The sequence below is a fragment of the Littorina saxatilis genome, unplaced genomic scaffold (assembly GCF_037325665.1).
Source record: "Littorina saxatilis isolate snail1 unplaced genomic scaffold, US_GU_Lsax_2.0 scaffold_289, whole genome shotgun sequence".
NCBI lineage: Eukaryota > Metazoa > Mollusca > Gastropoda > Littorinimorpha > Littorinidae > Littorina > Littorina saxatilis.
The window spans coordinates 94,192-110,960 of record NW_027129607.1 but is presented as its reverse complement, the minus strand read 5'-3'; the positions used below and the strand labels follow the sequence as shown (position 1 = coordinate 110,960).

Sequence of the window (16,769 nt, the reverse complement as noted above, 5' to 3'; positions counted from 1 at the left end):
CTTTATTTTTCTCTTTGTTAATTCACCAGTAGCTATTTAACATGTGTTACAGAATTGCACCAGTTTAAGGGTTAAAGCCCCCAATCTTTACACTCAGAGTAAAGTCAAGGAGTAACAAGTTCTTCTGCCTTCTTCAGGTATGCTCCCAAGCACACACACAAAATTAACAAAACAAAAACAGACCTGTTTACCCCCATAAGTGTTTTGGAGTAATGCTCAGCCCCAAAAATAGTAATCCTGGCACAAAAATAGTAATCATCCAGCATTCGTCGCCAATTACAACGCATATGACAACTGTGTCTGCGAAACGCAATCATGCACATAGATCCATCATTCACAAACAAAACACATCAGTCAGTTTTTGTAGTCATCATAATTTCAAAGAAGATCACATCAAAAGCACATGCATCACTGATTCTTTTTCTTTTGCTCGTAGTAGGCCTTTTTCAGTGTGTCAAGCGCTTCTCTACTGTACTTGCACTTGCCGAATGAGTGAGGGCGAGACTTCACCACTAGAATAAGGCTCTCCAGCGTCTTATCAGACAAAACATGATCTCTGGTCAGTCCTGTGCTCTTTCACCCCATTTTGCCATTGAAAAAAACCAATGCCAAACATGTGAATTGATAAAAAAAATTTTTAAAAAAATTTTTAACTTTTTTTTTACTTTTTTTTTTATTTATGAAAATCGTAGTCTTGACACGGATAGCGGAATGGCGTATTTTTTGCAGAAAATCGTAATAAATTACGCCAAAATCGTAAGGGTAAACAGGTCTGCAAAAATAAAGAAACGCCCAAGAAAATGCAAGACAACAATTTTGAAATACAGGGTGGTCATAAAAATGTACCCATTTTCAATTCGCTCCCAAATTTTTGTTTGACCACATTTTCACTCTATTTTCAGATGTTTGAAGAGGCATTGATCCCCTTCCAGAGTTCTCCAGCAATCTTTGACACTTCCGTGATGGCAATGCCAGGGTGATCCTGCCTGATGGAATCCCGGTTTTCGTTCAGCCACAGGAAGTACGCAGACTGCGGCCGTTTGGGGGCGTTATGGTCTTTGTTGCTTTTTTTGCTCTTTCGCTTCTTGCGTTCACCACCCTCGGGCTGGGGAGGACATGAGAACACAGACATTTATTACATAGGAAGGAGAGAGCTGCTTTAAAATGCACACATAAAATAACAAGACAACAGCAAACAAATTTTTAAAAATCAAAATGTTTTCACATAAATTTTTTTTTTAAAAAGGAAAAGAATAAAAGTATGAAAAATGTAGGCGCACATAATTATGGCAATACGGTACATATTTGGTAATCACCTTAATTATTTTCTTAAAACCAGTCTCCTATCGCAGAGACAGTAGAGAGAAAGACAAATCACATTTCCCTTCTCAGGCAATAGGTCAGAGACTCAGACTTCGCCCAGCTACCTATTGCTAACTCGTATGTACTGAGCGTTTACCTAACATTTCTTAAATATCAGTGTGAAAACACACACACACAGAACAGACAGCCTTCACCAACGCACCACAGTCTTGGCTGTCCTTGGTCTCTTCTTGTCTTTCTTCTCCTTCTTCGCTTTTGTCTTTGTCTGCTCTCCTTTTCTCCCTCTCTTTCTCTCGTTTTTCATCAGCGGCAGAGTCTTCGCTCCCAGAGGCCGCACCCGCTCCGCTGTAGTCTGAATCCGAGTCGTCATCAAAATCTGTTGACGGCGGATTGCTGTCGTACCTGTCCGAACAAAATGCATGAAATGAGAAGGATGGGGAGGGGGTTGTAGAGATAAGGATGAGGATAAGATTTCATATAGTCATGTGAGGTTACCCTCGTGGAAATTCAGACTGATTTCTTGCTTGGCAAAGCGAGCTGCCATACAGTGCGGTGCTACCCCTTTTGTTATCTTATTTTTCCTGCATGTGTGTATTCATGTTTCCAAGCCCTGAGACTTTCGCTGTGAACTTGGGTCCTTTATCATATGCATGCGTGCAAACAAGGGTGTTCAGACACCGAGGAGAGTCTGCACAAAGTTGACTCTGGGAAATAAATCCCTCGGGAATGTGGGGATCGAACACACGTCAATAGAGACAACTGGTTTTGAAGCCACCGCCGCTACCGACAGCTTTTTCTCTGCCCCACTTAGATCTCTAAGTCCTTAATAATATGAAATGAGTGACACTGCAGGTGAAATAGTACAAATAAATAACTATGAAAATGTACTCATCGGAGAACACTAACAAATACAAACGATGAGTTAAATAACAAGACATATGTGTCGAAACCAGTCCTTGTTCAGGAATGGGAATAGGGTACTAAAAAGAAAAAAGTTTATAGTGTCGCATGCATTTTATGTCTGCACGAAGAGTGACAAACAAACATCTCTTCAAATGACGGTGGGAAAAAAACCCCACTAAAAAACTGACTTACTCTTCAGCCACTTCACTGCCACTGTCGCCAGGGTTGAACGATACATCTGTAAAACAGTAAACCATGTCACTTTTGAACAGAACAGCATGTTTTTTTGTGTGTCCTCAAACAGAACACAGAACCATACGCCCAGTCATAAATTTAAGACAAAAGACTCATTGTCTAGTCAGAGGAACTTCTACACATACACATAAATACTGCTCTCATGTGTGCACGTGCACAAACTTTAACCCTGCAGGCATCAATGCAACAAAATGCTTCACAAGGAAAAACAAGGACCCTTTCTAATTTCTTTCTGTAGACACACACAACCTTAGTTAATATCTGAAAAGTTGTTCTTGTCCAGCAAGCAAGATGTTCACCTTCAAAAGCCCCCCCCCCCCCCCCCCCCCATGATGTTAGATTAGGTTAGGTAACCATGGCCAAAAAAAGTATGATCTGGAAGGGGTTTTGCTACTTATTTTTCATTCTTTTCCATTCAGCTGATATTGATTCCGCACACCTCAAAAGTTTTAGGTTTGGAAGAAAAATTCTTTCTTTATTTGGTGTTTAACGTCGTTTTCAACCACGAAGGCTATATCGCGACGGGGAAACGGGGGAGATGGGATAAAGCCACTTGTCAATTGTTTCTTGTTCACAAAAGCACTAAGGCCAACAAAAAAAAATGTTCTGTTTAGGGTAACATGCCCCCAAAAATTAGGGTCGGTCGGTCGGCAACTTTTTATTTTTTTTTATTTTTTTTTTTTAGAATCCAAATGAAAGTGTTCATTGAAATAATTGTTATAGAGCATCGTAAATGGTCTAAATAACTCAGACATTGAAAATCCTTTCATTTGATATGCAACATGACTATATTCCGTTCTGAAATAATATGGTTTTTGAAAAATGAGGTAAGTAGAAATTGAGAAAAAAGTTTTAGGGTCGGCGCCAAAAACACAGGGTCGGTCGGGTTACCCTAAACAGACAATTTTTTTTTTGGCCTAATCAAAAATTTGCTCCAGGGGCTTGCAACGTAGTACAATATATTACCTTACTGGGAGAATGCAAGTTTCCAGTACAAAAAGCTTAACATTTCTTACATACTGCTTGACTAAAATCTTTACAAACATTGACTATATTCTATACAAGAAACACTTAACAAGGGTAAAAGGAGAAACAGAATGCGTTAGTCGCCTCTTACGACATGCTGGGGAGCATCGGGTAAATTCTTCCCCCTAACCCGCAGGGGGATCCAACACAACCCCACTTTTAAGATCCCCCAAATGTTAAAGGCATAGAAAGCTGATGAATATACACGCTAATTGCTTTACCCAGAGCTGGAGACAGACTAAATTAAGTTCCCTGCAAAATATTGTGGTCTAGGGGCCCTTAAATGTTGAGATATTTGAATTTTTATTTTGATCTAGATGGTCCTATTTATAGATTTGGCAACACATGTAACGTTGATGCAAGGGAGCTAACACCGCGGCTTTGTTGACATCCTCACTTTTTCGGAGGCTAGAACAAGCTGTAATGCATGTATTATGGTCCGCGCATGGTGACATATCGTCATTATATGGTCTTATGGTGCGTTTGACATCGATTGTGGGCAAACTACACTTTGTAAACACGGGAGTGCGTTAGTATGCCTTTAAGGTGTTACGAGTGTGTTCGGGTTGCGGTTCTTGCTCATGTTTATACTCACTGAGTTACTTGCCTTGATTGCGACGGCGTATACGCACGGTCCAGTGTGCATTCGACAGGGGGTGCCCAATATGCACTGTTAGAACTAAGATACTTCTTGATTTCAGTAAATAGTTTCATCAGAGACTATAGAATATACTCTATAGTCTCTGGTTTCATTACATGTCAACTAGTTTGTTTTCAAATGATTTTTTAAGAGATCGCCAAATGGTATTGTGTGAATAACATCATTCGGTCGATTGTACGCACGGCGCCGTGCTTCTAGTAGCTCTCAGTCCATTCCTTCTTTCCGGTGTGGAAACAGACGTGTTTCTGGCGAAAGAATCGGCGTTTTCAACTCGCCATATCTTCATATTCATTTGGACTAGAACAACGAAAGTATGACTTTCTTGTAAAAAATATCCCGAGCCTTGCGACTCTGGTAGTCATTTTGTTACGCGAAGCGGCCTTTGGCAGGTACGACAGTTTTAGTCATCCAAGTAAACGCACGTGGACGAATTTTTCAATGGCGTTTTGAAGTCTGTGAATGTTGTGATTACAAATCATTTCGGGGCACCCCTCAGTCTATACGTACAGACAAAAAAATTGCATGGAACGAAAGTTGAGAGGCTGGACTGTAAGTTGTTGTTTTGACTTCTACAAATTTCGCAGGTCTTTTATGCAAAACAGACTCAAAATTGCATTTTTCACGCAAGTGTAGATGACGAGACTATCGAAGGAATAGAATACACTTACCCAAAGATATAATAGACAGATACTGTCTATGACTTACCCTAGCCCATATGTTAGAATAAAGAACATGCTTTGCTCTTTTGAATGATGTATGATTTGGCACTGTACACAGGATTTTAGACCTGCCCCCGAAGTGATTTTTTCCATAAACCCGTCAAAAAGGTCACTCTGTTTTGGCCGTAAAAAGCGCCTAAATGCAGTCAATTTATAACCTGTGTCGTGTGTTCGAAGGAGTACATCTCAGCGATGCCATTGCCTTGCAACCTCCAAGAAATATATTTTAATAATCCGCTAAATGAACGATGTTTTAGTGTGAAATAAATTTATAAAAGCCGGAGATTTGCTTCGTTTCTTTGCTGCGACACAAAACCAAAACCAACTATAGATCTGCGGTGACATTATGACGGTTCGTTTTCGACATTGCAGTGAAGTTGCGCGGATCTTCGACGATTCCCGTTCGGTTTAATGTGGATGGAGCTTTGATTGAATGTAACTGCTTTGAAAAGTTACAACATGAGTTCTTGGGATCGATGTTTTTCGGTAAACTTCTTCGTATCCTTGACTTTACTTTTGACTTGAATAGATCCAGATCGGCTGGGGCTGTTGATCGCCTACACAGATCTATATGAAGTTGACTCGACACGGCAAACCGCCGAATCCGTGCCCTCTCGTCGGTCCTACCCCCAAATCCCTTACCAGCCTCAGACCCCATCTCACCGTGGCCGATCTAACCTCACTGGCGCACCATGTGTGATTATCTCTTCCTCATGTGTGTGTGTGTGTGTGTGTGTGTGTGTGTGTGTGTGTGTGTGATCAAAAGTTGACGAGGGCGGGCGGGGGAGGGGGAGTGTTTGGTGGGTTGGGATTGCGCCGGGGCACTAAGGACACTAATTGTTTGTAGTGCGATTCAGGCAAAGGTACGGGACAGATGTTTATGTAACCTTGCAAACAGGTTTTCTGACCCCCACCCCTTCACCCGCATTCAAACACTTGGGTCAGTGCTCTTCCATTTGACCTGCTAAGCTCACAAATGATGTGTATCTTCACCTTTTTTCAGCCAAGATATGGGGTGGGGCGGGAAACATTTTTTAGTAAGAAAAAAGGAAACGCTTTTAAAATTTTTTTGTAAAGGTATTGTGAACAGTGAACTTATCTGTATTCAAATGTGGTTATAATTTGTGATGACATTTTGTGTTATAACGTTTTTACCACTAAATTAAAACAGTCGAGTCTGGTTTTATTCGCGTTTTCGATGTTCACTCTTGATTTATAAATACTGACACTCATCTTACAAACTGTTTGATCCACCCTGGTGTGTGTGTGTGTGTGTGTGTGTGTGTGTGTGTGTGTGTGTGTGTGTGTGTGTGTATTTGTGATTAGTGGGGTGGGCGGGTGGTGGAGGGGGTGGTATTGGATCGGGGGGGGGGGGGGGGGGTTGGGGTGGAGGGGTTGGCAGAGGGTATCGGTGCACTAAAGGCACCAAGTGTTTGGGTGTTTGTGTTTGTATTGCGATTCAGAGAAAACTACTATACAGATTTTTATGAAACTCTGCACACTTCTCCCTACCACCTGACCTACTGGGCTCCCAAATGAATGTTTTCATCAATTTTTTCCAGTCAAGATATGGGGGTGGGGGTGGTGCGGGGATAATTGTGGAGTAAGCAATAAGGAAACACTGTGTTCAAATTTGTTTATGATCTGTCGAGCCAATTTTGTGTTACAGCGTTTTTGAGTGATAATTGTTGTGTACGCTCTCGCCAATCCTGGATAATTTTCGGCATGCACATTGATAAGTACCGTATTATAATAAAGTGATACTCTCCATTCTTTTAACTACACAAAGTAATGTTTTATTGATCTTTTCTAAAGATAAAAATGTCAGTTACGATGACGTTACGAATTACAGTGTTTTCTGTAAGGTCATATGTGTCCACCCGGTACCCCCCAAAACTGACAAAACTCTTTTAAAAAAAATGAATAAGAAAACAACGTTTGTTGTCTGTCTGCAGTTGTGGACATATAGCTTAGAGAAACATGTGCTCAAAATGTGTAATGGATTTCACGTGCGATTTTTTTTTCTTGGGTTGAGGAGAGGGGGTGGGGGTGTATGCCCCTTGATCAGTCTCGGGCGCTCTGCGACCTCGATTTACACTCTTGAATTCTAAAAACACCCCCCTTACAAACTCACTGATCTACCCTGGTGTATATATATATATATATATGTGTGTGTGTGTGTGATTCATAGAAATTTACTGGACAGATCTTCATGAAACTTTGCACACAAATGTTCCGACCCCCAACCCTTCACCCTGATTCAAACTCATGTATCACAAGTCCAGCGCTCTACCAACTGACCTACAGCGCTCCCAAATTATTTCTTTTTATCATTTTTGTCAGTCAAGATAATGGGGGTGGGGTTGGTACGGGAATAATTGTGAAGCAGACAATAAGGCAACAACTTATTTTGTTTACAGGTATTGTATATGTATACAGTGAACTTAGCTGTGTTCAAGTTTAGTTATGTTTCTGTCGAGCGAATTTTTTTTAAATACGTTTTTACTACTAAAGGAGTGATAATTTTATGTGTACGCCCTCGAGAAACCTCGATCATTTTCTGAAAATGCAAGTTGATAAGTGCCGTTTTATGATAAAGTTATACTCTCCATTCATTTATATACACAAACTAATGTTTCATTTATTATTTGTAGAGCTAAATATATCGGTTGGGATCATGTTAAGAATCGCAGTGTTTTTCGCAAAATCGTACTTGACAACCCCCAGTAAAAAAATTCTAAAAAAAAAGTTAATACGTCGACCACCTCTTTTCTTTGTACAGATGTGTCCATATTGCTTGGAGGAACCTGTGCACAAAATGTGTAATGTTTCTTTCACGCGAATTTTTTTTTAAATACGTTTTTTACTACTAAAGGAGTGATAATTTTATGTGAATGCCCTCGAGAAACCTCGATCATTTTCTGAAAATGCACGTTGATAAGTACCGTTTTATGATGAAGTTATACCCTCCATTCATTTATATACACAAACTAATGTTTCATTTATTATTTGTAGAGCTAAATATATCGGTTGGGATCATGTTAAGAATCGCAGTGTTTTTCACAAAATCGTACTTGACAACCCCCAGTAAAAAAATTCTAAAAAAAAAGTTAATACGTCGACCACCTTTTTTCTTTGCACAGATGTGTCCATATTGCTTAGAGGAACCTGTGCACAAAATGTGTAATGTTTCTTTCACGCGATTTGAACACACAAGTAACCCCTTAAGACTTCCCTCCTTTTAAGACCATATTTTTTGTTAGATTTTCTGTTCTTATTGTCTGCAAATTAACCTCCATTTTTAAGGCTCACTCCTTGTCCAGACCTGACGTTCTGAGATTATTGTTGTTAGTATTCTTTCCACTTTTATTTTGTGTTTATTGCCCAAGAAGAAAGGTGGATACTGACCTGAACTGTTGTCATCATCGTCATCATCCTGCCTCTGCTTGCCCTCCCTCTTCATCTTCTCCATGTAAGCGTCATGGTCGCCCTTGTCTTCGTCACTGTCTGCCATGTCTTCGTAGTTGGCAGACACTTTGTTGTCCTGTTAACATAACCACCATCAGACTCTTCACAGCTGTTTTAGTTGTCATCGCAGCATTCTCATTGCTGTGCTAAATACACACATACTAAACTTTCAATGACTCACATTTTCCCTCTTACACATTTTCACACACACATGCATGCATGCATGCATGCACGCACGCACGCTTGCATGCGCACTCACACAATGAAAGTACTTAAATCATCAGATAACAAACCCATAACAATGTGTTTCTGTTCAGAATCGAAAATTTTTAATTAAATTTTGATTTAATATAATATACTTACCCAATTCTTATGAATGCATTGACTTTAGTCCCACATGCTAGATGTCGAAAAAACCTCTCAAATTACCTGCCCTTAGTAGGGTGGTAACCAAGCTAAAAGCGACGCCATAGCCGTTGCTATGGCCTGACCTTGCTCGGTTACCCATAACACCCTGCGCACCACGTGAGCGCCAGCATCCGTAATAATCATTCGAGACTATTAATCAAACAAACACCCCAAGGACATAATCCAGCGGGGACGGATGGGAGGGTATTAACTATAAGAATTGGGTAAGTATATTATATTAAATCAAAATTTAATTAAAAATTTTCGATTTAATCACATATTCTTACTCCAATTCTTATGAATGCAGATTCCTCCTAAAGGTGGAGGGAACCTACTTATGTCCTTGTAAGAACCTGCCCTGCAGCAACTAAAACCAGCAATGAACTGGAGCCATCTAGCCGCGTGCAGGAGATATCCCGAGGATAGAAACCGATGAACACGTCATCTGATCTCCAGTAAGCCGTTTGCAAAGCTTCGCCAAGGCGACCAGAACGCAACACGGCAATAAAAGAAGCACAAAATCTGTACCCGAGCTGTTGGCAAACCTCGCGTAGGCGAGAGGAACACCACCAGCCAGAGAAGAACACCAGACTCCGGACTCCCGAACGCCTGAAAAGGAATAGAGGGAGGACTGAACGCCCCCCCCCCCCCCCCCCTGTTCAAAACGCACCACTCATAGGACTGTCCTATGAATGTAGCAGAGCCCCTAGAGAGAGACAAATAAAAGATGTCTCTTTCGCTCCATTGTAAAGAAATAAGAACCTGAGCTAAAGCTCGTGGTTCCAAAAGACAGTAACGTCAAAAAAGGGATTAAGAAAGTCTAACCAGACAGTTAGAAAATCCGAATCTCCCGGAGCGAGAATCCTCCCAAGAGGAGGGAATCAAAACACCAGAGGATATTGACCAGGTTTCTGAAACCCCAAAACCTGGCCAAAAACCGTGAACACACGGAACCAAAAGCCCTAAGGCTACATCCTCTGGCAAACCCCCAAAACGCATGCGCCTCACTGCCCTATAGGGCTGAGGCCCAGAGTAAGTAGAACAAAGTCCCACGCGCTAAACAAGGGGGAGCCTCTAAACCTCGTAAAACAAGGTCCTTTGATCATGCCCACAAGAGCGCCATGAGCAACAGGAGAGAGGCCTATTTGTTCCAAAACAGCTGAGATAGCCGAGACGCCGGAACCTCAAAGAAGAGGCCCAGCTGCCCAAAGCCAAAAACTGAAACAGAGGTGAAAAACCACCTGGCTTGAGAGAGGGGCGCTAAGGAGTTGCACCCCCGCTCTAAATCCCCAATTGGCCAAGGAGGCCAAAAAAGGAGCATACACAGATAAAGTGGAGTAAAAATATGCTTCATGCCCAAAGACCAGAGTCAGAATCCATGATCTAAAACACAAACAGCACGCCTCCAGACCCGTAAGCAGATGGGCCAACCCCTGTGCAAGCCCTGAGAGGACCTGTTGAGCGAGTCGGCCAGATCGCAGAGCTGGCCGGGGAGATATTCCCCTGAGAAAATGATTTAGTGTGAAAACCCAATCAGAATCCCTTATACTCTGTCTGACAGGGAGTGAGAACTTGCTCACCCCAGCTAGTTCACATAAGAAGCAACAGAAGAATTGCCCGAATGCCACAGGACATGCCTGTAAATAGCCAAAAAGGAAAGGCTAGTAGACTAAGAGCTACTGCTCCTAACCTCAGGCAAAAGAGAAGCCCAAGGATTTGCGTCTACATCACAGCCTCAAGACTGCAATTGCCAGTGCAGGCCCCATCTAGACGAAAACGCATCCATAAAGCGGTCTAAGTCCAGGGGGAAACAAAGCTAGGGAAAAAAGTCCCCTGAGCGATCCAAAAGGATTCCAGCCACCTTCCCGCGTGGAGGAACCCACTCTGGAGGAGGACCCTCATGTCTCAGACCTGTGAGGCCGAACCCCCAAAAAAACTTGAGGAAAGACTAGAGGGCCAGCATAGCTATCGATACCGTCCGACCGAAGATCGGGTCTAAAGACCCCGCAGAGGCCTGCTCTCATGCCAGTCTGGCAGTGAAAAGAGCTTAAAGCCTCCCTATTCTCTCTTGTGTGAAGAAAAAATCTTCCAAGAGACAAAGTCGAACAGCATGCCCAGGTAAAAAACCTGGGATAAGGACAGCTCGGAATTTTGCCTGGTTACTGAGAGCACCCGGCAAAAAGCCTGGTTCAACACCAAAAGAAAGTGCAGCTGACAAGCTGATTGACCTTGAAAAAGCTCAACCAGCCCCCGAGATAGTCCAGAGACCAACACCCCCAGAAACCGAGCCCTTTCCTGTGTGCAGAAACGCAGAAGGAAAGCTCATGTGAGAGCACCGAGGAAAATCTCAGCCAAAGCTGAAAGCTCTAGCCCATGCCGACCCACCTCCCGCAGAGAGGGAGGAGACACTGAACCAAAACACCCCTTTGTAACCGGGAGCGCATAAATGCGCTGCCAGAGGTCCAAGAAGGAAGGGAAAGATTCCAGCTATTGAGTAGGTTTTAACAACCCCCGAAAAAGCCTGACCCTTGCTTCCTGCAACCAGCATGAAATCAAACCCCTTGTAAAGGAAGGAGATCACACCAAGCCAAAACAGTGTGGGCCTAAAACGTCACCGAGAAACCTCTCCGCTCAGTGACGACCCTAGCCCAAGCTGCCAGCAGCCTGGCTAAAGCCTTATCCAAGGCATCCTCCCTAACCCAAAAGAGCTTCCGGGAGGATAAGATTGCCTAGAAGAAAGCACAGAAGAGAGTCTCAGCCAAAGCAGAAAACTCCAAACCATGCCATCCTATCTCCTCCAGAGAGGAGAGGGAGGAGTAATATCAAGAAAACTCCATGTTCCCTGTGGTCTGTAAGCGAAGCCAGAAACTAGCCCCTGGCCATAAAAAAGTCCGGATCAGACCCTGAGCCTGAAAATTCCCTGCTATCTTCTTCCGCACTAAAATTACATAATTATGACGAGCTTACCTGAGTAAGTGAAGTCTAATTGTGGTTTTATCGACCACAATGTAGAGAGGAAAGGGATTACGTGAGATAGAACGCGGGAATACGTCACTGTTTAACGACGTGTAAATGGTGCAGAGAAAAGAGAAAGAGAGAGGAAAGGGATAGGGAGGGAAAACGGTTATCAGTATAACCCTGAAGACAACTTAGGGCGAGGCACGTAATCCCTTTCCTCTCTACATTGTGGTCGATAAAACCACAATTAGACTTCACTTACTCAGGTAAGCTCGTCATAATTATGTAATTTTATCTCCCACAATTCCGAGAGGAATGGGTCACGTGAGACTTTAAAGTCTGCAACATTTACACCCTAGCACTGTCGATGAATTGAAATACATATAAACCTACCCCAATTCTTCATGACAGAACAGCCTGTCCAAAACTCCTCCCACTGTCCACTGGTTTCTTGTAAAAAGTTGTGAAGGTGTTAGCCCGACGCCAACCAACAGTCTTCAGAATGGTTGCCAGAGGAATTTTACTTGCAGCTTTACTAGATGCAGCGGAACGAGTTGAATGCGGCGTAAATATTGTCATGTCAATACCCGCTTTTTGTAATCCAATCTTTGTCCATCGACGGATAGTATCTCTCGACACCGCTTTGTGAGGGGCTGTCCAACTGATAAAGAGTCTCGTTTCCGTTCCTCTAAATGCACGAGTTCTTTTGACATATTGTTTCAAATAATGTACAACACAAATTGCCAAATCAGACGGAAAAGCACAAAATACCACTTCATTCTGATGTTTGTTTGGGCCAGAAGTTTTGAGCAAATCCCCAAACCTACATCGTACATCTTCCTTTGTCCAACTCATGTTACGCAAGTCCATCAACCAAATCGCCTGTCCCCTTTGACTAGAGACCAACAAGCACAACAGCACAGTTTTAAGCGTCAATTGCGCCAGCGATAAAAATTTTGCCGGTGACCATTCTTTTAAAAAATTTAGCACTAGATTAGCGTCCCAGGTCACACAAGTACGGGGCAAAGCTGGCCGTCTGTTGAAAGCTCCTTTCAAAAACTTCTTCACCAGTGGATGACAACCCACTGAACAATTATCCTGAAGGGACAATGCGGAAACAGCGCTTCGTGCCATGTTCAAACTGCTGTATCCTTTGCCTTCTTGGAACAGTTTCGTTAAAAACCTTATCAACTCATGTGGAGAGGCACAAAAGGGATCTCTATCCCGTTCAAGGCAATGCTGAAGCCAGCGTTTGAAATATGACTCGTAGTTACGCTTCGTACCCTCTCTCCAGGCTGACATGATAATGTCTGTTGCTTCATCCTGAATTCCCTGTTTCTGGAGGGCTGTCCGGACAAGGAACATGCTACTAGTTTCATCTTCTTCAGTAGTGGATGGTGCTCCCCTGTCAGTGGATGACTGAGTAAGTTTTCTTTTCGGGGCAACATGACCGGCAGTTCTACTAGTAGACGCAACAGTTTCGTGAACCACACTTGCGTTGTCCATAATGGCACCACCAGCACACACTCCGCCTCTAAGACTTCTATCCTTTGGAGCACTCTTGGAATGAGACTGAAAGGCGGAAAACAGAACGCCTTGAACAATGACCAGTCTAAGGAAAATGCATCAATGGCAAATGCATCTGGGTCAGGTTTCCATGAAACATACTTTCTTAACTGTGCGTTAACACGAGAAGCAAATAAGTCTACATCACAGAGACCAAACCGATTGATGACTTCTGCAAACACTTGTGTGTCCAAATGCCATTCAATGTTGTGTCTATCTACACGGGATTCTGCATCTGCCTCTATATTTAGGCAACCCGGTAAGTGTGTTGCTGTTACACAATTACTATGTGATAAGCACCACAACCAAATGTCTCTGGCAATGTCGTTGCACAAAACTTTTGTGCTGCCCATGTTATTAATACAAGCAACAGTGGTGCTATTGTCTGTAAGTAACTGAATGTAAGAGTGACATAATCCCCTGCAAAGGGATTTCAGGGCAAAGTAAGCTGCTTTAAGTTCCAAACAATTAATATGTCCAAAAGCTTCTTCCTTGGTCCACATTCCACCTGTGGTGCTACCCTGACACTCCGCCCCCCACCCTATTTTCGAAGCATCTGATTTTACTATTACAGTAGGTATGCCTCTGCTAACAGGGGAAGGATATTGCTTTACATTATCAATCCACCAGAGAAGGTCTGAACGAACTTGTTCTGAAACCACAAGTTCTGCATCAAAGTCACCTTTCCTAACAGCAAGGGCTTCATTTTTTGCGATCTCTAATCGTTTAAAAAAGAGAGGTGCAACCCAAACACCCGGTTGGGCAGCCACTAAATATCCGATAACTTCAGCCAACTGCCTAATTGTACATTTCTTTCTTCCAGCCAAATCAGCGCACTTAGTACGAATTTTATCAACTGTCCGGGGGGTCAGAGAAACTAACATGTTCTGAGAATCAAGCTGAAACCCTAAAAACTCAATGCATTGAGTAGGTGTAAATACTGACTTCACAGGATGCACAGTAAACCCCAAACGATCCAACAAAGCACATGTATCTAACACTGCTGCCTGGCATTCTTCAAAAGTGTCTCCTTGCAAAAGGGTATCATCAATGTATATCAGAAGGGTATGGCCAGATAAACGTAAGTGGGCCAATACAGGCTTTAGTAGTTTCGTGAAAATGCGGGGAGAATCACGATATCCCTGTGGAAGAGCCAGGAACTCAAAAGTTTTGCCATGAAACTGAAATCTGAAATATTTTCTGAACTTGTGAGCGATGCGTATGGAGAAATATGCATCTTTTAGATCAACTGAGGCAAAAAGCAATCTTTTTCATTAATGACACTGCGTTTTTTAATGTATCCATTTTGAAGTGAATCTTTTCAATTGTCTGATTCAATTTTTTTAGGTTTAAAATCACCCTTTGACTACCATCTTTTTTCTGACGCAAGAAAATACTGGATAAAAGTTGATCTGGCCGTTGATCCACCTCTTGAACAATCTGTTTCTCCACTAACTTCGCTACCTCATTAGCCACTAGCTCATCCTCGGAAGAAGAAAATCTAATTTCTTTCCTGTCTGGAATGTGTTCACCAGTGATCATAAATTCAATTTCAATTCCTGCGACTTGCTGAAGGATCCATCTATCAGAAGTTAACTGTCTCCAACTATTTAAATGATCAGCAACTTTTCCACTGTGAAAGTTCTCAGGAGTATTCACAAATTTTGAACTGACCTGTTCCCTAAAAATAGAAACCGCTGGCGCACAAATATCAGATTCTAATCCCGTTTTGTTTTCTTGGAGGGAATCCCGCTCTGTTGGGAGTGGAACTTGGGAGAGAATTTGTGTCCTGTCTGTCGGTTGGAGACACCTCTTCTCTGCTGGTACTGTTGTCTCTGCTGAAACTGTTGTCGAGGTCGCCCTTGGTAGAACTGACGACCTCTGGTGGCGTTTTCAGACCTGTTTACCCCTAAAACATTGCATGTGTATTTTCTGGGAGCAAAATGAGGCAAATGTGTAGTTTTGTAATTGAATGTGTAGAATTTCTCGTCGACCTATCACAACAACAAGAACAATGATTGCTACTTTTTACCACATGTATTGATTGACTGACGGAAAAATGGGAATTGCAGACAGTGCAATGAGCATGATGTTTTCCTTTCCGCGAAGAGACAAGGCATGGGTAGTCCTGATGATATTTTGGCAGAAAGACTTGGTTCGGCGCATTGCTCGTCTTTTTCTTTTTGGTCGGTGGCCTTTCGGAGTCATTTTCTCTGCGTTCAGCCATTGTGTCGAAACGCCCGCATGGTTTGGCAGTAACGCGTTCAGTTGTGCCCGGCATTTGCTTGGAGAAGCCTATTCGGCATTAACAAGCTACAACGCAACGCCCGCGGGCGCTTTACGCGCTGCACGCAGCAAACGACTGCTGGCCGAAAACATGGATTGGAAAATGGATCGGTCAAGGGAGATGAAGAAAATTACGGATTGTGATATGCGTAGCCGAAACAATACCGTTTGCGTGCAGGGACGGGGCGGTGTGAGAGCACAACGGGACAAGGAACAGGTGTAAACAGAAAAGACGAAAAAAAAATTTTTTAACTTTTTTTAATTTTTTTTTTAATACCGTTTGCGTAGAAAACGACAGACTTGCGTAGTTGCGTAGTATATTATTCAAATTCGTAGTTTACTACGCTCAATGTGTAGTGTAAACAGGTCTGCGTTTTTTGAAAGGGGCTGTGACAGTGTGGATGATAATTTCCTGTTCTTCACTGCATCGTCGACCCTTTTCGCTAGATCCTCCCCAAACAAAAACTCGTTAGACGTCAGTTTGAAATTTAGCTGCGCATTGCATAAGGCCCTGCAGTCTTGGCTAAGTGTCGGCCTGAGTGCTTCGCGCCGCACTTGTGACAGGTCCTTGTGCGAAGCCATAAGAAGTCGAGCCGCATCGGCCAGTTTGCTAAAGCTGTCACGCTCACTCAACTTCCGACTTGCTGGTTTTTCTTTGAGGTCGGACATAAGCTGAGCGATAATTTTCAGCGTACAACCTACTTGTTCCTGAACAAAGGACAGGTTCGAGTCTCTTTTCTTTGCGAACTTGTCTAACAGTTTGCCATCTAATTCACGATTGAGAGTCGGCGTTCGAAGCGACGTGACATTTTTGGGCCGCGGATAGTTCTGAAGAGTGTCTCGCACACGTGCCCGATCTGATGGAAGAAGAAGTCCTTCCTCAAAACGATCTGCCAGAGATGGATGAATCCCCTCGCCAACTGTATCCACTACTATGCCTGCGTCAAAATCATTGTCCGAAGCAACATCCGTGTCTTCAGCCGAATCAAACTCATTTTCGAACTGCTCATGAGCAAATCTAACCGAAGCACCGTCTTCTCCATCCGCTTGCGACTCTTGCGCCGAACTGCTTTCGGTTCCATGCGACTTGGTTCCACGCGATGTTGAAGCAACAGGCGTCGCATTAAGCTTACCAACTTTCTCCAAATCAGATAGTCTGCCAGACAAGGCAGTCATTGTCTCCAAAATTTTGTCCA

The 16,769-nt window shown here is 42.9% G+C and overlaps 1 protein-coding gene across 1 annotated transcript in view; it reads right to left on the bottom strand.

Moving 5' to 3' along the window:
- Window positions 1-781: 781 nt before the first annotated feature.
- LOC138957839 (FACT complex subunit SSRP1-like) overlaps window positions 782-16,769 on the bottom strand; it is an 83,765-nt gene continuing 67,777 nt past the window's right edge. Inside the window, 5 exon segments of the mRNA XM_070328888.1 lie at window positions 782-1,105; window positions 1,526-1,600; window positions 1,602-1,725; window positions 2,419-2,464; window positions 8,296-8,431. Of these exon segments, the coding sequence (XP_070184989.1) occupies window positions 899-1,105; window positions 1,526-1,600; window positions 1,602-1,725; window positions 2,419-2,464; window positions 8,296-8,431 (588 nt within the window). The 3' untranslated portion in view covers window positions 782-898.